The 20,207-nt window shown below is 31.4% G+C and overlaps 1 protein-coding gene across 1 annotated transcript; it reads right to left on the reverse strand.

Moving 5' to 3' along the window:
- Positions 1 to 1,310: 1,310 nt before the first annotated feature.
- Positions 1,311 to 14,676, reverse strand: LOC129914569 (serine/threonine-protein phosphatase 5). The gene is made up of 8 exons (XM_055993888.1): positions 14,188 to 14,676; positions 7,175 to 7,416; positions 6,968 to 7,118; positions 6,790 to 6,911; positions 6,456 to 6,726; positions 2,052 to 2,502; positions 1,915 to 1,996; positions 1,311 to 1,850 (listed from the first exon to the last, which is right to left on the reverse strand). The coding sequence occupies exons 1-8, from the start codon at positions 14,321 to 14,323 to the stop codon at positions 1,791 to 1,793; spliced, it is 1,515 nt and encodes a 504-aa protein (XP_055849863.1). The 5' UTR covers positions 14,324 to 14,676; the 3' UTR covers positions 1,311 to 1,790.
- Between the last annotated feature and the right edge of the window lie 5,531 nt (positions 14,677 to 20,207).

Below are 20,207 nucleotides of genomic sequence, written 5' to 3' on the forward strand. Positions count from 1 at the left end.
AAAGTGGAAAATTATTTAATGTGAAATAATTTTAATATTGACTTCTAATAACATTGACATTTTATGTAGGTAAAACTTTTCATGACCAGTGAAGCAAAGTTTAAATGCGTCTTAATGGTCAAAAATAGAACAATTTTAGATTGAACTTTTAATATTTAAAACACACATACACCACAGTGACCCTTAAAAACAAATTTTTCAAAACCATTGTATTGCTGAATGAACAATGAAATCAATTGAAATTTTCTGACCATTCACTGTTGACATTATATATAATGCTGTGCATTCGAAATTTAACCTAAATCAGGAACCACCCATCTTGAACTAAATTTGTTCGTGTGGTAGAAAACAGAAATAGTCGTTCGAGCTCACTGATCCTTCGTGTAAAAAAAATTGATTTTCTCATTAGATTCAATGTCCAAACAACATGTAATAAAACTAGCCCTTGGTATTTAGGGAAATAGCGGCCTCGATAGGACTTAGATTGTAATTTCATAAGTGACCAAACCCCGAATTTGGTGATAGTGATTTGAGTTTTTTAAAATGTTTTCTTTTATTTGGAGTCCCACGTTACAATGGTGTTAGAAACCAGTTTAATTTCTGATGCATAATTCTTTGCTTCCGGGTACAAAGGGGTTAAGTCACAAAATGAACTCTTATTTGGTATCAAAAAACATAAATTTAGAGTAACTCTTTCCTAAAAAATAAGAGGATCAATGCTCAAAACTGCATCGACTTTCATACATTAGCTCAACTTCAATCGCATTTTCTGGCAAACTATCATTCATCATCATACCCGGCGCGGCGCCAAAGAATTATTTATATCTTTTCCCAATCTAAAACAAAAATTAATAATTCCATTATATTTTTAAGACGCTATTATTTGTTCACCTTTATTAAAACTATCGCTCACTTTGTCGCTTCGATTTTTTGTTTTTATTTTTTATTATAATTTTTGTTTTTGTTATTTTTTTTTTTTAATTTATTTTTTTTGTTTTTTTAATTTTTAAAATAAGGATCTAAAAAATGTGAAAATGTTATTCTTGTACATAATAATTTTTATAACTGTTCATTTATAATTTTATTTACACAGTTATATAAAACTGAAAACAATATTAACATATTTTTAAAACATTTGTTTGTTTTCAATCTTTTTTCTTTTTTTTTATATATATATATATTCCTATAATTCACTTATAACATACGCGCGCACCGGCTTTTAAACACGAAACGAAGAATCCAAGGCTTAGAGCAGCAGCATCAATAGCAGCAGCAGCAGCAGCATCAGCAGCAAAAGTTTAGCGATGGAAAAATCTTTGGGACTAGGTCGTTGCTGTTGTGTGGTGTTTTTCTTTTTTTTTTTGTTGTGGGATTCGGGGACAGATAACTCATAAAAAAAAAGTTCTTAAATCTCAAATTTTAACAAATTCGTACACATCAACGTGTAAAAGTATAATAATAAATCTAAAAAATTGTGTAAAGAATGTACATTGTACACGTATTTATATGAAGGAATGGGTTAATTCTTAGAGGAGACTGTTTTTGTTTTTCTAGTCAATGCGTGATTATCGTGATATGCGGTTTGTTGTTGTTGTTTTCTGTGTTTAGAATGCTATTCTCCTTACAGTTTTAATTGTTGTTGTTTCTGTTTAAAAGCTTTATGCTCTGTTTGTAGATTGCTTGATTGGTTTTTTATCTGTTTATTTAATTTTCTTTTTGTTGTTGTTGTTTTTTTCTTTTTGTATTTAATTATTATTTGATTGAATTTGATTTGTTTAACATAAATGTGACTACGCTAGTAAACTCATTAAGCTATTTGCATAAGCCATCGGCTTGACGTCCGGATGAGGCTAAAATTGAGATGAAACAGTTTATACTTTTCGATATAAAAATAAACTAAACTTAATAACTTACCACAGACACAAACGGCTGGAACTTTGGTCTCAGATCGTTGCCTTTGATTGTTATAAACGCTCCCATATTTCCCATTGTATCGCTGAAATTTTTCAAAAAAGTTGTAAGACTTTCAAAAAATATGAGAAAAAACTTACCAATAATTTGGAGCAGAAAATACGGTAATGCACTTTCCGTCATGAGTTTCCTCATAACCCATATCTTTGACTTCATGACTTCTTACTATATAGTCTAGATTGTTACGTTTACAGAAAGCCTCTGTAATATCTGGACCAAATTGTATGCCTACACCTCTCTTTGATGGACCACGGCCCGCCCATGCTTGTGGATCAGACCACAATAATTCACACATGATGCCTTCTTCTGGTGGCTGGCAGTTACGCTCAATTTTACGAATGTCATCAAGCGTCACATTATCACTAGAGAAGAGTCCACCATGCATAACGAGGATCTTATTATTTATACAATGACATAATGGCAGCCAGTTGAACACTTGAGTGAAGATATCTGCCATTGTACTTGTATATTTGGCAGTTACTTCGCCGGTAAATCCATACATTTGGTTCATGTTGATACTTTCATGATTGCCTGGAAGTAAAAGAAACGAAAAAGTTTAGTAACAAACACAAGTGTTATTGCTGGATTTTATAAAACTCTATGTTACGGAAAAGCCTATTATAAAGAACGGGTCACAGCTAGATGGCGCCAGTCACTACGCTCAAAAGCAAAAACACTATTAACTTAACCTGCTTGTACCAAAAGTTGAACTGAAATGTTAAACTGAAGTAAGACGCAATTTCCATAGTAAGCATTAGCTACGGTCCTCTTTACATAACTTTTTCAGTTTTAAATCTTTCAAATTATCGAAGGATAGACTAATTCTACGCCAAAAGCAAAACAAAAAATCATCGAACCGTGTGAAATAATACCGTACAATAAGAAGAAGAAGAAAACGTAAACAAGAATTTGTTTTTGTTTTATGGACTTTATGAAATAAATTCAATTTGATGTTTTGTTTTTGACCTTAAGTCCAAAATAATGCGTAATACCGTACAATAGTGAAGAAGTTGGCCGAATCCTCGGTAGCCAAAAAAAACAAAGAAATTAAACAAAAAAAATGTATACACACCTTTTTACAAATATAATACTTTATATGTAATTTACATGTTTAGATTTTTTTTTGATTAACGTAGCTTTTTTAAGAGTGTTAACCCTTGAAGTATGCGTGCATTTGACATCTTTGGATTCGAACTCAAAACCTCTGTTATAGTGAGAGTTGACTATTGTTTTCTTATCATCGTTTTTGATAACTAAAACCCGTTTAAAATCAACAACAATTCATAATGGACAGTTTAAGAAGTCATTCGACTTCTTTAACTTTGTTTTTGAAAAAAATATTATACAGATCTCTAATGTCAACACAACACTTTTCAAATGCCGACGATTTTGAATTAATCGGAAGAACACAGCGTCATATCAGTGACGCTTTTGTGGGCATCGAAACGAAAGCCACAAAAATGGGTTTAACGGTCAATATTTATGACGTTGTCAAAAAAAGAACACTGAACACCGAAGTATTGCACACCATAGACAACCATAACTTCGAGTTGGTAAAGGTCATAGGTTTTTATATTAAAAAATTTTCCTTTAGTCCATTGAAATGTTACATTAACCTTGCATTTTGGGTAGGACAAGATTTTTTTGTTTTGATGTGTAGAGGAGGTTAATTTGAGTATACAATCTAGTTTTCGGGGTTGAAAGCCCCCCCATTTGGCCGCCATCTTGGAAAAAGTGGTGTAAACTGTTTTTTATAGATATCTTGCGAACCGTATGTCCCACAAAAAAATTGTCAACATCGTTTTTGTTGATAATTTATTTTTCTATAATTTTGAATAAGGTACTTTTTTCTGTAAAACTGAAAATAAGAAAGTTATACTTCAAAATAGATGTACATTTTCAAGAAAAAAAGGGGCTATAACTTTTTTTCTACAACTTTTATTGAAAAAATACTCATGACAATTTTTAAAGATCATTTAATTTCCAACAATTTAATGTGCTCATTTTGCAGATTTCTTTTATATAAAGCTGATGCAATGGTTTCACAAAAAAAGGTAACAATTTATTTTCGTACTTTTATACAGGGTGAATCAGGAGCATTGCGCCAAAAAGCTAGAGCATGTAGGTTGGGTCGAGACACGAAAAAAAAAAAACGTATAAGAGGGGGTCTATTGTTTAGCAGGGAGGGGCAATTTAAAAAAAAATTGACTTAATTTGGAAAAAAATTATCAAAAATCAACGGTAACACCTACAATGACGTGCTATACCTTTTTGTAAAGCCAAAACTTAAAAAAAAAATTGGAAACAAAAATTTTAAACTAATTTTTTTTTTCAAAATTGTATGTATTTAAGTACTATTTTAGTTTTTAAAATTCGATTCTCTTATTTATTTAAAAAAAAAAATTGAAAACCGAATTAAAAAATATCTTGTCAATTTCAAGAAATTAACAAAAAACCAAAACTATTTTTTTCTTAAAAAAAACCTCTTTATTTTCTGTTTTTAGGTTTTTCTATTTTGGTTTAAAAATAAATAAGAGAATCGAATTTTAAAAACTTAAATAGTACTTAATTACATACAATTTTGAAAAAAATTAATTTAAAATTTATTTTCCAATTTTTTTTCAAAATTTTGATTTTCAAAATTAATTCTTCAAAAACTGTTCCATAAAATGGCTTTGTTTAAAATTTTTGTAAGAAACTAGAGTTTTGGCTTTACAAAAAGGTATAGCACGTCATTGTAGGTGTTACCGTTGATTTTTGATAATTTTTTTTCCAAATTAAGTCAATTTTTTTTTAAATTGCCCCTCCCTGCTAAACAATAGACCCCCTCTTATACGTTTTTTTTTCGTGTCTCGACCCAACCTACATGCTCTAGCTTTTTGGCGCAATGCTCCTGATTCACCCTGTATAAAAGTACGAAAATAAATTGTTACCTTTTTTTGTGAAACCATTGCATCAGCTTTATATAAAAGAAATCTGCAAAATGAGCACATTAAATTGTTGGAAATTAAATGATCTTTAAAAATTGTCATGAGTATTTTTTCAATAAAAGTTGTAGAAAAAAAGTTATAGCCCCTTTTTTTCTTGAAAATGTACATCTATTTTGAAGTATAACTTTCTTATTTTCAGTTTTACAGAAAAAAGTACCTTATTCAAAATTATAGAAAAATAAATTATCAACAAAAAGGATGTTGACAATTTTTTTGTGGGACATACGGTTCGCAAGATATCGATAAAAAACAGTTTACACCACTTTTTCCAAGATGGCGGCCAAATGGGGGGGCTTTCAACCCCGAAAACTAGATTGTATACTCACATTAACCTCTTCTACACATCAAAACAAAAAAATCTTGTCCTACCCAAAATGCAAGGTTCGGTCAAAATTTTGTAACATTTCAATGGACTACTTTACAACTTTCTTATTCTAGTCGAGATGCTGAAATCTTTTGATTGTTTTGAGAGAAAAATTCTTTTGGTGATTTTTGGTTACATTTATATTGATTGGAGAGGAAGGTACAGCAACGAGTTTTACAGGATGTACAAGTACGCTACCCTACCAAAAAGAATGGCTTGGTCATGTGGAGCACATGGGCACGTTCAAACAGCTATCGGATAGGCTATCTGGGATACCCGTATCTGGAATATCTCTTTGAGCTATCCAGATAGCTTGCCAAAGAAGCTACAAAAAAAAAATGAAAATATTACAGGAAATTGTTTCTTTTGAGCAAATTCCTGTTTTTTTATTGTTGCATAGTACTTGCAGAATCGATTTAACTTTAATTCTTGCAAATTTATTTTATTTTCAAGCTAAATAATCGTGCGAATAGAAATCAAAATAAAAAATAGCCAAATGTTTATCAGCTCATCACTCGAATACCTGAGGTATACCAAAAATTCTCGGATACCTTCAGATTATTTTTTGACAAAAAATGGTTCGTTTCTTTGCTATTTTTTAACACTGTTTACAACAACAGAAAGCTATCCGATAGCTTTATGTTAACTGTTTGAACGTGCCAAATCTCGTTAAAAATCGAGATCTAAAAAATTTGATCTCGGATCAAAAAAAAAATTATCTCTTTTGACAAATAGAATTTGAGATACCAGTATTTCCCGGTATTTTTTTATCTCGGATCAAAAATAATTGATTTTTTGTGGCAAATGGAAATTCACATTAGTTCAATCAATGTGAAATAAAAGAAGCGGAGATTTTAGTGAAGCCATACGGCTGACAGGTAGTAAATTAAAAATACAACTTCTTTTACTTTCCAGCTTCACCTAAGCGTCTGTAGATTTTGTCCCTATATTTTGCTTAAAAATTATTGATATAAATTATAATTATTATTGATACAAAAAAAAAAACACAATTCCCTTCTTCATTTCATCCTTACTTCCCCACGTGAACATCTTCCCAACATCGAAAAATAATGCTATGCAGGCATTTGAAATAAAAATATCAAAACAAAACATTAAAAAAAAAAACATACCTCTTGACAGGAAGAAATGATCAGGATATAGCAATTTAAATCCAAACAACGTGAAAATACATTCCACTGAAAATGAGCCTCTGTCCACAAAGTCTCCATTGAACAAATACGGATTGGTAGGCGATGGTAGCCCATTGATGCTGAAAATATTCATTAGATCATAAAACTGACCATGAATATCGCCACAAATTGTGAATTTTGATTCATCTGGCACATGAATATCCACCAGGGACGGTTGACTGCGCAGATAGACATCAATGTCACAAAGGATCTAAAAGAGAAATATTTATGCATTACATAAATTCAGTTTAATATGAAATAATTTTAAACCAACTTTGTAGGCATATTTTCGATGGAGTTTCTTTTGTTTCTTATAATGTTCCATAAGATCTTCCATAAACTTAATTGTAACTTTTCCATCCTCCAACGCCGGACCTTGATAATCATCTTCAATAGCTATATCGAAACAAAATAATTAATTAAAATTTTATTAATTTAACGATTAAACTTACTTATATTTTCCAAATCACGGAACATCTCGGAGAGTGTCTTTTCGGGTTTATCTACAGCAATGGCACGTTCAAATGCACGCATTTTTACAATTTTATTACACTCTGTAAATTTCATTTTAGCTTCTTTATCATTTGGTCTGCACTTGGATACCTTTTAAATGATTTTTTTGAAATTATTTTATCTGCATTAATATATTGAAATCTTACATATTCAAAATCTGATAAAGCTTGTTTGAATTTTCCTAATGACATCTGAGCGGCTGCTCGTCTATAATAACCCTTCAAGTATGCTGGATCTGATTTAACTGCAGCAATACCATCTTGAAGGGCAGATCCAAAACTCTCCTGCCGTAAATGGGCTAAACTACGGTTTGCGTAGTATATAGCATTATTGGGATTAAGTTCTATAGCTTTGGTGTACATCTCTATCGCTTTGGAAAAATCCTTAGCTGAAATTAAGATATAAACATTCATAAGTTTTTTTAAGGTAGGTTATTCTTAATTTGTATTTTACTATGGGAATACGTGTGAGTGAGGAATGATTGAGAGTTTAAGTCACTGTGCTTTGGTGTTTCATGACCTTGTAGCGTCACAAATTTATGTATTTTCTAATTTAAGTCTTATCCAGATAAGTTTTTTTATGAATATTTATGATGTTGTTGTTACGGAACATTTTCCAGAAAATGTATTATAAAGTCAAAAAAATGTTTGAAGTAAAATGAGAGAGCCATTGGCATGATGTTTTTTGGTCGAAAATCATCATTTAAAAAATGATACAAAAAAAAGCGGACAACTAACTATAAGTTTTTACCTCTTTTTTTTTTCTTTTTTCTTCAATATAATAAAATTATAAATAAAATTTAAAAAAAATCATGTAGTCCAGGGTAAAAAATCGAAAATATGCAATACCCTTAGATTAATATCATATATTTTGAACCTTGCAAAAAAAAATAATGGTCTTGAATTTCATAACTTAAAAAAAAATTGATATCAATTTTCCTATTGAAGACAAATACTACAATATCGCCTTTTAGCATTTTAAATAAAATGTCTAGCGATATTCTGAAATAGAAAATATTCACCCCTCTCACCTGCCACCGTTGTATTTAATGGAAAGTTCTGAAAATCAAAGAATCTGAAGCTATCATAACTCCTTTTCTTGACAATTTTGTCTAACTTCGTATCAGACTTCAACATATGTAAAATAAAGCATGCTCAGTCGAATGATCCTTTCGACCCGAACTGTGTGAGGGGATCATATTATTTACCGTAGGAAAATAAGAAGTTTTTTTTTCAAACAAAACTTTTTTCAGGATTTTCTCAAGATTCGACAAGAGTAAAATTGAACTGAAATCTTTTAAATTTATTGGAACTAGACTTGGAGTTTTCCAATAGTTGTTATTAATGCAGTTATTTATAATAATCGTTATAGGCCATTCCGCTATAGACGATCTTCAGCATAATTTCTAATTTTCAATGTTACTTTTTTGTAATAATGACAATGTAAAATAACTGTTTTCAATAAAAACAAACATAAATAAGGCAAAATTTAACAGAAACATTGGTTTTATTGCGCTTGGGAAGGCTTTAATGCAAGAGTCAGTACGAACTGCAAAAATCACGTCTGGTAGTACAGGCTCAAAATTTCCATTACCGACAGCTTGAGGTTAAATTACTTGTTAGACATGGTGGTGACACATGTTAGGTAGTTGTTTGTATACAAGAAAATAATATTTTGTTGGTGTATTCTTTGCCGTTACTTATTTTCGGTTGTTTTGTAAACTTGTTGCACCCGCGATAGCTTCGAATTTAAATTCCTCTTTGTATTTTTTCACGTTTTTTTTTTTCTTATTTATTTTGTAAGTTTTAAGATTATTGATTATACCATTCGATATTATGTATGAAGTAAGAAATCAGTGTTTGAAAATTAACAGACTTTTATGTTTTTGTACTAAGATCTAAAAAGGTAGGGCCGATTTTTTGTCACCCGCGATCGCACTTTGAACCCTTCCTAGTAACGATTTACTTATTTAATTTAAATTTTATAGCTAAATCAAGAATAAACAGATCTAAATGTACCCTTTCAAATTAAAGTTTAATTAAAATATATTTGTGTTTGTTTGTAAATTAAATTCGAATGAGTATAAATGTTGCACCCGGGGTGAAAAGATATGAGTTTATTCTAGAGAAAGATTTTGTCAGGATGGGAACCAAAGATATAAGGGATTTGACTAAAATTTTTAAAAATAAATTAAGGGGTGATGATCTGAGATAAGGTCAAACGTAATACGCTTGAGACTTTTGTACAGCTGCCAAACTCCTAAAAACTCTATGAGAGGAATGTCAAACGCTATAGTTTTTTTTGTTTGTTTGCAATTACAGTCATCTGATGCGCTGACTTCATTCGCAATATAATAGCTTATATGTGTACTGTGGTCTTAGACAGCTACCTATACCCATGGGATAAAAAGACAAGGTATGATCATTAGAGCCGCCATCTTACAAAATGGGGTAATAAGGTTTTGACGTTTGGCATTTGGCAAAGTCAAAAGCAACAACAATTTCCAAGACAAATTTGTTTACAACAACAATTTCAATGGGCTGGGCTGTCAAAACCTTAAGTAGCTATAAGTTTTGACAGTTCTCGATACTGAGTTTTTTTCTAATGATCATACCTTCTCTTTTTATACCATGACCTATACCGGCTTTCTTATTAAAAGAAAGGTCATTATTTCTTTTGTCACACCGAAATAAAAAGTTAGCCTGAAAAGTTCTTACTAGGTACTTTACAAGACTTTATTATCTTCTCCACTTTCGATTATAAACTCTAAATTGGTCAATTGGTCACATCAATCATTTCTTAATACTTTACTAGACTTTATATTTTATAACCTACTTATAATGATTTATTTTTAAAAGCCAAGTAAAAGCCACAGTGGTCAATACTTGGCCAGGCACGAATCTTTCACTTAAATACAAAATGTATTTCATTACCATTCTTTCTCCAATTCATTAGTTAACATCATTTTGTATGCTCTTTTACCTCTTACGGCCATATTATTCACTAGTTTGAAAAATTGAAATGTCAAAAATAAACCCAAATCTATGATATTCGGACCCCTATTTACCCAACCAAAACATCCAAGACCTCGATTACTAACTTCGTAACGGCCGATTTCTTCACAGAGTCCTAACACTAAAACCGGTCCTAGTCCTAAAGTTGGTACTCAAATAAGTACCAACTCATTTCTTCAACCATGTACTAGGTCCTAAAACTGTCAATTTAGGACCGAGTACTAGTTAGGACCTGGTCCTAGCTAGATCCTAAAAATCGGCTAGTACTTGGTTATTATACCAATCGTTAGCACTCAAATCAGTACCAAGTGATTTCTTCACAAAAGTTCTGAGCCCTAGTACTGTCAAATTTATACCGAGTATTAGTTAGGACTCAATATTTGTTAGGACCTCAAAATCGGTAGTCTAGCGCTTAGTACTTGAATAAAAACAATGGATTATATTCTTTTTAAGAGAAATCTTCCGGATTTATTAATTTCTTGGGTGCTGTTTCGCTTGTTAAGTGATTTTTTGGTAATTTTAATGATTTGAACGATTTTTAAAAATTTACCAAAATTACCTGAAATGAGGAATGCAATGCCGGAACCGGAAGAATGGACAAGAGAACACTTCTTGGTGAAGAAGTACCAACAAAGTTTGATCTTCCTAAAAGTGACAACCAAGATGGTCTTTACATTTCTCGACCTGTGAACCATTTACACCCCCAATAATACCTCAGACTTGCCTATAAATCAAGATAAAATATTGCGAGTTGCATTTTAGTAAAAAAAAAAATGACAATATAAGGACTGCGTTCTTTTAAATTATTCTTCTTATTAAAATAAATTTTTTATGTACATATGCAGGTACAAACGTCTATTCGAAAATGTCGTTAACTTAATATCAGTCTACTGCATTAATGTTAGCGATCCGTTTATACCTCGAGTACTTGTGTGAAACCTTCCTCGTTTTTGGTGACCTAATAATTTTAAAAGGACCACGAATTGCTATTCTATGTAGGTAATGACATGAAATACTGCCTACTGCTGCCGGAGTGAAATTTAATTTTCTGGAAATTCAAAATTCAACAACCCGCAAAATTTATTGATTTTTTTTAATATCTTTTCCTACCGCTAGGGATCGCAAATTCCAATGCAAATAATAAGGATTAAGTATATAAAATAAATTAAGAAACTAAAACTAAAGTTTTAAACTGAAAAATAATTAGAAAATGTTTTTACTCCTATCCTGTTCTATCGTTTGTTTTTTAGGCTCATTTTATTCAGGTTTCAATTGCAATGAGAAATAATTAATGGAGGCTTTTTAAAGAAAAATAAACGCATAAATTAATTTAAAAAAAAAAAACCAAAATGCAAAATTAATAAAAAAAAAAAAAAAAAAATGCAAGATATGTACATATATGTATGTATTTTATAATCTTATTTTGTTTTGTTTTTTTTTTTTTTCAATTTTAAATGCGAATTCCGACCGCGACCCTTAGCGGTCATTTTAGAAATTAAAAAAATCTTTTTATACTTTTTTGAACCCAATGCAACTTTTTCGGGTGGTATTGTTTTTCTATTTTTCAATTTTATTTTTTCTCCGGCCTGATGGGCAGGATTCACAGTAAGCAACAGGGTATAATTGTTAATTTAAAGATTCTTTCACATCAAGGGGCACGGTAGTGCCCAGCCAGGTTCTCTAGCAACTTTGGCACTACACCCTTATTTACAGGAAACAACTCAGGCCATTTTCGACCCCCCTCTAACTTCCACACCAAAGATACTAGAAATTTCAAACTCGCTTCATTTGTTAAGCTAGTCAAAACAAAACTCACAAAATTTCAGCTTGCTACGATGAGTAGTTTCTGAGATATAGGGCTTCGAAAATCTCAAAAACCGTAACTGACTGACTGACTGACTGATTCACTCACTGACAGATCATCAAAATTATGGAGAACTTCCCTTTATCGTAGAAACTTGAAATTTTACACGGTGATAGGACTTGTGGTGTATACAAAGAAAAAAATAGAAAATTTGAGATTTTCAATTCAAGGGGCGTGGCATCCGCCCATTTCCGCTGAATTTTCATCAAATATTATAGAGCACTTCTGATTATCTTAGAATCTTGAAATTTGGTAGAATGGTAGAGTTGGTAGTTTATACAAAGGAAAAAATTTAAAATTTGAGAATTTCAGCCAGGGGGCGTGGCCACCGCCCATTTTCACTGAATTTTCATCAAATATAGAGATTTTCAATTCTACAGCCTTACCTTGCAAAAAGTAGTGAAATCACAACAAAAACATTACTGTTAAAAAAAGAGCCAAGTTCTCCTATGTTGAAATTATGCTGGCCCAAAAAGTACTGAGATGTAAAAGTGTACCAAGTTCTAAAGTTTGGGTTCAAATTCGTATCAATAAAATTTTGATTGTTTACTTGGCAATTTTTGAAATAACTTTAAAAATCGGAAATTAAAAGAAAAATTGTCAAGAGAACAATCAAAATTTTATTGATACGAATTTGAACCCAAACTTTAGAACTTGGTACACTTTTACATCTCAGTACTTTTTGTGCCAGCATAATTTCAACATAGGAGAACTTGGCTCTTTTTTTAACAGTAATGTTTTTGTTGTGATAATAATAAATTAAATTTATTCTTAAAAGGGGTTCGCCAGCTGACAATTTTTTTGCTAGGGGTCCGCCCTCCGCACACTCTCAAAGGTTGAGAACCGTTGACATAGAGGAAAAAATAGTCATTTTTAACTATTTTTTAAATAATTTCATAGTTTAAATCGGGATAACTATTTTGTATTTGGATTTATTCTTGACATTTGACAATTTTACATCCAGATGTATTTTTTAAACTAGTGAATAATATGGCCGTTAAGGTTTTAAAGTACCTGTTAAATCTTCTTTTTTTCTTTTTTTTTTAGAGCAGACATTGAGTTATTAATATTTCAAACATTTTTGCCTTAGGTTCAATTATTTTAACATAAATTATAGTTTAATACTATCCAACTAAAACGAGACACCAATTCTTAAACTTTTATAACAAGGACGACAAAAAGTTTTGAATTTGATTCATTTAAAATGGTTTCCTTTCACAGAAATGTTACTTCTCCAAAGAAGTTTAAAAGACAAAAATAATAACAAAAAAAAATAAAACTTGTTTGGCTTCATTCAACATAGATCATATTACATAAGTTACAGCAGAGTAGAATACCTATTTGGAAAAAAAAAGACAATCAGTCAATATATACAAGAAAAAACCAAAACACAAGCCAGGTTAAGGTTTCCTTCGAAATGTCTGAAGGTCATTCTGTTTATAATAATGTTGTGTGATATTTGTAAGGAAGTACCATGAAATTCCTATCAAAATAACAAAACAAATAAAAGTAAAAACACCAAGGTACTTTGTCATATGGCGTGGTTTTGTTTCGAAGACAGGAAAAGAAGAAAAATATAACCTACAAAAAAGTCAGCTACCTGCTTTTTTTATCCATGAAATCTATGTTTGAAGTTATAAAACAAAAATGCACTATCGCCAAGATAGAACAGAAGATTAATCAACACAAACTCCATTGTTTTACATTTGATTATAGTCAAATAGAAACATAGAAGCAATTCTATTCTCAAGGTTTATATTATATTTTTTTTTTAATTGCTATCTTTGTCATAGCAATACAACGTGACAACAATTGCTTACATCATTATTTGACATCGGCAACAAAGTACACGCTTTTGTAGGGCAAGAAAATAGAAAAGAAATTATGTTTTTACTCTAAAAATCTTTGTAAACAAATTAAATTATCTTCCAAAAAAACAAAAAATCAGAGACGAGTCAATTTTCTGAGACTGACACAAATCCGCACCTGATTGGATTGGAAAAGTGCGTGGGACAGGACACCCTTTTGCGTGATTCGAGAGTACCCTTGTCTCGTTGTCGTATCTTTAGGACAACGACAACGATGTGCTTGTTTTGTACGAAACGAAACCCTTTGCCATTTACAAAAAAATCTCTCACATTATTGAAAGAAGTAAGAAAAAAAAAATGATAGATATTGAGGTTATGTGGGAAGTAAGCGCAGTCGAGACAAGATATGAATTTTCTTCCACAATTCCACAGAATGTTTCTAGAAAAAAGTGTCTCGCAAGTTTAAAACTTACTTTTGAGCAAATCATTTCCTTGATTTTTAAAGTTTTCAGCTGCATTTAATTGTTCGTCGGCAGTCGAAGTCGGTTTTTTATCATCTTCATTATTGGTTGGTTGCAGCAGTGGCTGCTGTTGTATGGTGGACGACATTTTTTTGCACAAAATTGGTTTTTTTTTTTGGTTTTGATTCTGTTTCACGAAAAAAAAAATGTTTTGACGGTTCTGGTTTTTTCGTTTGACTCTTCTTTAATTTGCAGGAACTATATCTTTCTTTTTTAATAAATAATTATTATTTATTTCCAAAAAGAGAAACAAAAGGAAAACTGCATGTGCAGAAAAGTAAATTTACTGCCAACAAGAAAACCGAATGCGAAACGAACTTATAGAGTAGAAGAAAATGGTCTTTTTTTTTAGTAGAAGATTCGTCGTTGTATGAAAAAAAAGTGTGCGGTAGCGGAAGAGAGCGGGTGAGAGAATTCTGACTTGACGGTGCGACGGTAGGCTTCAATACACTTGCAATATGAAATGAATATGAAATTCGCACGTGTGTGGTGTGTAAATATGCGGCCAGCGACAGCGGCTTTTGGCAGTGGTAGTAGCAGCTGATGTGTTTTATTTTTTCGAAATGTCAATTTGTGACAGGTGGAATGATTCAGGGAAGATTTTATGTGATTTTATAGATTTAAGGTTTGAAGTGTATGGTTGGGGGCTGTTTTTTTTTCAGGGGTCGAATTACAATCATACGTTAACGTTTTGACTATTTCTGTCTCTATTTAATTATTAGAAAACGATAGAGACACATAGCAACTATTCGTTAACGAACGTATGCCGTAATTCGACCGTCAACACTGCTCTTGGAGTCAACAAAAATGCACAGGATAATAAAAAGTAATTGACAACTGAGTGAAAACTCTCCTATTTTTTGCTAGAGCTGCGTACTGAAAAACGAAAAAGAAAACGAAATTTTCTATTCGGGATTTCGTTAACGAAATTTTGTATGGAAAATTTCTTTTCGCTTCAGCAGCGTACTAGGCTTGAAAAACGAAAAGCCAAAAATTTTTCGTTCAAAATTTCGTTACCGAAATTTATAGTTCTATATTACCAAAATTATGTCAATAGTATATGAGTCGTGATATTCATTTAAAAAAAATTACGTTGAATTTCAAATAAACCGCAGTTAAACGGTTTTGCCTTTTTAAACAAATATTCCACAAAATAAATGTGTTATAGTTACTCCATTCTAATATTTGAATTCAAAAATTGTTGAATCACTGTTTTTGATTGAAAATTATGTTTAATATCACTTTCAAATATAACGACTTACATAATTGTATGTTTTGCATCTCTGTGTGAGAAAAAAAGAAGTTCAATTTCCGGCGCATGCGCGAAAAGCTTTTAGTTTTATATGTTTGCCTTAGCGAATTTAGGGGATATTTATTTATATTTGTAGAAGTCCTTTAAGTACAAGCAAAGCATTGTAAAAAGCATTTAATTTTATAAGTTTGCCTAAGCAAAGTTAGGCTCCCTAATTTTATTTCTAGAAGCCCTGTGAAAGTGAGTACAAGCTAAATTTTTTAAACTGTCAGGCAAACTCATGAGAATAAGAAATATTTGGATAAGTGCCATTATGGTGACCATTTTTGATTTTTTTATTCATAAAGAAATAAATGAAACAGTGAATCTTTTCATATCGGTAATTGGTTTAAAATAGTGATATTAAAAATGGTTTACTGACCAATTTGGAGTTCATATTCAAGTAAGTGGAGAAGAAAGGAAAACAAGATTTTAATCTTCTCCACTTATTTAAATATAAAATAGTGATGGACATTTTAGATTTGTTATCTACATAAGTTCAAAACAAAGTTAATTCTCTAATTTTTTAAGAAAAAGCCAAAAGCCCAAAAAAATTAAAGATTTTTTTTCTGCTTCGAAAAAATGGGGCTTGACGACATCCGGGTGAAACCTCTAAAGTCTAAAGTCAAGATAAAAAAAAAAAACAGAAAATAACCAAAAATAATAACTTTGAAAAAAAAAAATCACAAATGGTCACCATATTCTTTAAGATAGTGTAACTCATCAGGAAGATAAATCGAAGCACTTAGGAAGCTCTGGTTTCAACTAGTCCAAATTTGAAACTCTTTTATTATATACCTGAGTAGCTCGATGGGTAAGGTACCGGACTATCAATCAGGATGTACGTGGTTCAAATCCAGCAAAATAGCGTCAAGTAAGTAAGAAGTTTTTTTCTCATTATAATTGTGTTTGGAAATTTAATTTGAGAAGCAAAACTTGTCTGGATTGAAAACAAAGAAGAAAATGAAAAAATAAAATGTAATAGGTACAAAAAAAATAAAATGAAAAAAAAAAATATTTTTTTTTCTTTATTCTATTTGGGATATACCTCGTTTAGACTTTCACAACCCTTCGACAAGTCTACTCAGAGCTTCTAAATAAAAATAAAAGCCTGCAACAATAATACACATTTTCAAATTTCAAATGTTGGTTGTTTCTATAAGGCATTAAAGACATGTTATGAGTCTCTCCAATCAACTTGCATATGACTCTTCTAAGGTCTATCAAGCTTCTCGGGTGGGCCAGATGGGCTTTTCTATGGTCGTATACAAGCAATATTTCTAAAATCGAAACATCTTCGTTAGACCCTTGTGGAAGTAAAATTGTTAGTTGGGTGGCTTGGTATGCAGAGGTACGTGGGATCGATTCCTGGCGGGGCCATTTGTGAAATAAAAAAAAATGTGTTCTTTTTCAATTAAAATAAAATTCTTCCCATTTCAGAACGACAGGAAAAGCATTGACATGGCCAAAAAAGAAGAAGAAGAAAAAATTAAAAGAAAAAAAAAATCAATAAAATCTTTTTTTTTATTCATAAATTCAACATCTTATAACAACCTCCATAAGGCCTTATTATAACATCCAATGCAAATGATAGTTTCCTTAGCGAAGCTATAGTTTCCCTAAAATGTTTCATTGTTTTGTAAAAAGGCCTGCATAAGGTCGTTTTACGCTGTTCGTCACAAGCTATTAGCTTGTGGATTGCCTGTGGACCCAACTAACATTTTTGCTTACGGTTTTCGAGCTCAAAGGGCTATTCGCACCTATAAAACTGGTATACTACTCACGGTAAAAGAATATCAGTAAACGCTGATATTTATACCTCTAAGAAACTTTTTAGGAGTATCTTATAGTGGGATTATAGGTGCGATGAAAAATTCTCTGTAAGCATTGTATAAAGCTTCTCTGGACTTCTGTTTAGTGTCACGCTATAATGATGTTGGGAAGTGCTTACAGTGTCATAATACAATAATGTTAGTTGGAAAGTGTTTGATTTTTATTCAAACTTAAAAATTCTCAAGTGCGTTATTGTAATTATTTTGTGTGTTAAATAGTTTAAAATAAAATATAAAAACAGTTAAAATTGGTGTAAAGTTTAAAGTATTTCTCTTTTATACTATTAGTATCAACCTAGCTCCTCAGATAAACTTGGTTTATAAAAAAAAGTTAATACTAAAATAAAAATCAGTATAAATGCAACACAATTTAATTTCTTTTTATTTCTCCTCCTTTTATTTCCCCTCCTTTTATATCCAACCTCACTTTTTATTTCTCCTCCACCACTTTCGTTTGTTGATGACAAACTTTACAGTAGTCTTATAGTGTACTTCTTCCCACACCTATAGGATCGAATACCACTTTCGGCTACTGATGAGAAACCTTACAGTAGTCTTACAGTGTACTTCTTCGCACATTTATAGGATCGAATACCACATTCGGCTACTGATGAAAAACTTTACAGGAGTATTTCATTGAATTTCTTATAGGTTTAATAGGAGTAAAAAAAGGGGGCCTTTTTAATGATAAACAGGGTTATATGAGTCTTTTAGGTGTGAAATAAGTGATGACAAAAAGCTTCTCACCATCGTTATAACATCGAAATTGTTAGTTGGGGAGGAAGGTCTTGGGGGAAATTCGGTAATGTGCGCCAAAATGATTTGCATAAGACTTCCCAACTAGCACAACAGCTTCTGTAAATTGAAATCTCGCAGGATCTACTTTGTATACAGCTTGTATTGAGCTTGCTTCAGAATTTGACTGCTTATAGAAGTTCGGACTTGTTTAACAACTTCTAAGAAGTTGTTTAAATACTCTTAAAGAAACTTAAACGAAGAAAGCTTGTTTTTCTTATAAGCCTGTTTAATGAATTTATAAAAGCTTTACAGAAATTACCAAGTTTTGTATTTGATTTTTGGTTTTGATATTAAATAATCTAGCTCGGACACTTTTTGGTTTTTACATTGAATAATTTAGCTCGGACATTTTTTTGCTATTTGAACTGATTAAGTTTTTGATTTTATTAATGAATATACTAGGATGGCCGAGTGGGTAGAGTGATGGACTACTACCAAGCAGATACGAAGTTCGATTCCTGGGTGTGGTAAAAAAATTATCTACTTTTCAAATTATTATTAATAGATAAACTAAATACTAATATAATGTTATATATAATATCAGGTCAAAAGATAAAATTCATGATTTAAAACCTGCTAAAAAAAGAATTCTTTTTGGTTTTTGGTTTTTTTTTTTTTTAAATTTCGATAAGACATGTATTAAAGAGCTATACAGGCTGTTCCGAAGCTATCTGTCAAATCTCAAAGCTTCGGTAGAGCTTCGGTAAAGCTTCGTTTAAGATCCTTATAGAGAGTCAAACTTGTATAACGTTCTCCTTTTTCCATGCCCAACAACCTTATTAAAGTTTAAAAGAAGCTGAAATGTAGCTTTTGTAATACCTTAACCGAAGCTGAAATGTTAGTTGGGTTGTCCTTCTTCTTAAACAAGTCAAAAAATAGCTTGCATTGACCCTTATGAAAGCTAAATTGTTACTTGGGCGGTTGTTCAAATATTTAATTCGTGGTTCAGTAGCTTTTTTTTCTGAAATTGGTGGTAAATCTAAGGTACAGAATTGGTTCAAGGTTCCATATAGGTAGTTTAATAAAACGAATCTATGCTTGAACCAAAGTTGAACCACAGCTAATGCACCGAAATCGGGAACTTCAATTCCTGAGCCAAAACTGAACAACGTTCGTACAACTGGCCTTTTGACATTTCAGAAATGTTCATACCCCGCAAAAAAAAGTATAACTTCAAAACAAAAACAGCATGGTCTTTATAGAGCTGTAGGAAACCGTATGTATTCGTTACTTAAATGCGGGTATTCACTTCAGTAACGAGTAACGAAACGTTACTGCCCAAATAATTTCGTTACTCGTATGTTTCGTTACTGGTACTGAACAAGTAACGAAACATGCGAAACATACGAAACGTGCGAAACATACGAAAAATACGGAACATACGAGTAACGACGATACTCCAATTCCAATACCAATTTGGATTGGATATACGAAATGCGAAACGAAAACAAAATGGTACACTGCATTTGTCGTGTGCGCATTATTTCGCATCTCGTATCGGTTCGGTATCATCATTTATGTATTTTACGATTTTTTTGTTCTGTTTTTGTATATGTATATCAAAAGGGGTAAATAAGAATTCAGTTTCTTTCTCTTTCGTACCTGTTTTTTATGGACATGTGGGAGTGAGATATGTGAAAGTGTTTTTGAGTGTAGTGTAGATACATTCCAATTAGAATACCAATTTGGATAGGTATACGAAATGTGAAACAAAAACAAAATGGTACACTGCATCTGTTGGGGCATAGCCGTACTTGTATTCTGTTTTCTCCTTTTGTAATTAATAAAAAGAATTTTTCTTTTCCTTTGTTTGATTTGTTTAATTTATTTTATTCTTTAGTTTGATTCAAACAAATAATTACAATTTTGGTTTTATTCGTGGTTTTAAGTTTTTGTTTTTTTTTCTTTTGATTTCAAGTAGGTACTACTTTCTTGCTTGTGTGTGGTGAGGTGGTGTCTGACATGAGTGACGACAACTTTGAATGAGAATATGGAATGAATTTGACTGAATGAAATGATTGAATGGTTTTTTATTTTAGGTTGGCTGCAAT

The sequence above is a fragment of the Episyrphus balteatus genome, chromosome 3 (genome assembly GCF_945859705.1).
Source record: "Episyrphus balteatus chromosome 3, idEpiBalt1.1, whole genome shotgun sequence".
Taxonomy (NCBI): Eukaryota; Metazoa; Arthropoda; class Insecta; order Diptera; family Syrphidae; genus Episyrphus; species Episyrphus balteatus.

What these genes read in the sequence shown, in the direction of transcription:
- LOC129914569 (XM_055993888.1), bottom strand. Translation starts at nt 14,323, where the DNA reads ATGTCGTCCACCATACAACAGCAGCCACTGCTGCAACCAACCAATAAT. An exon ending in AGGAAATGATTTGCTCAAAA is followed by an intron (nt 7,417 to 14,187) that starts GTAAGTTTTAAA and finishes TCTTAATTTCAG; the next exon opens with CTAAGGATTTTTCCAAAGCG. An exon ending in CCGTGATTTGGAAAATATAA is followed by an intron (nt 6,912 to 6,967) that starts GTAAGTTTAATC and finishes GTTTCGATATAG; the next exon opens with CTATTGAAGATGATTATCAA.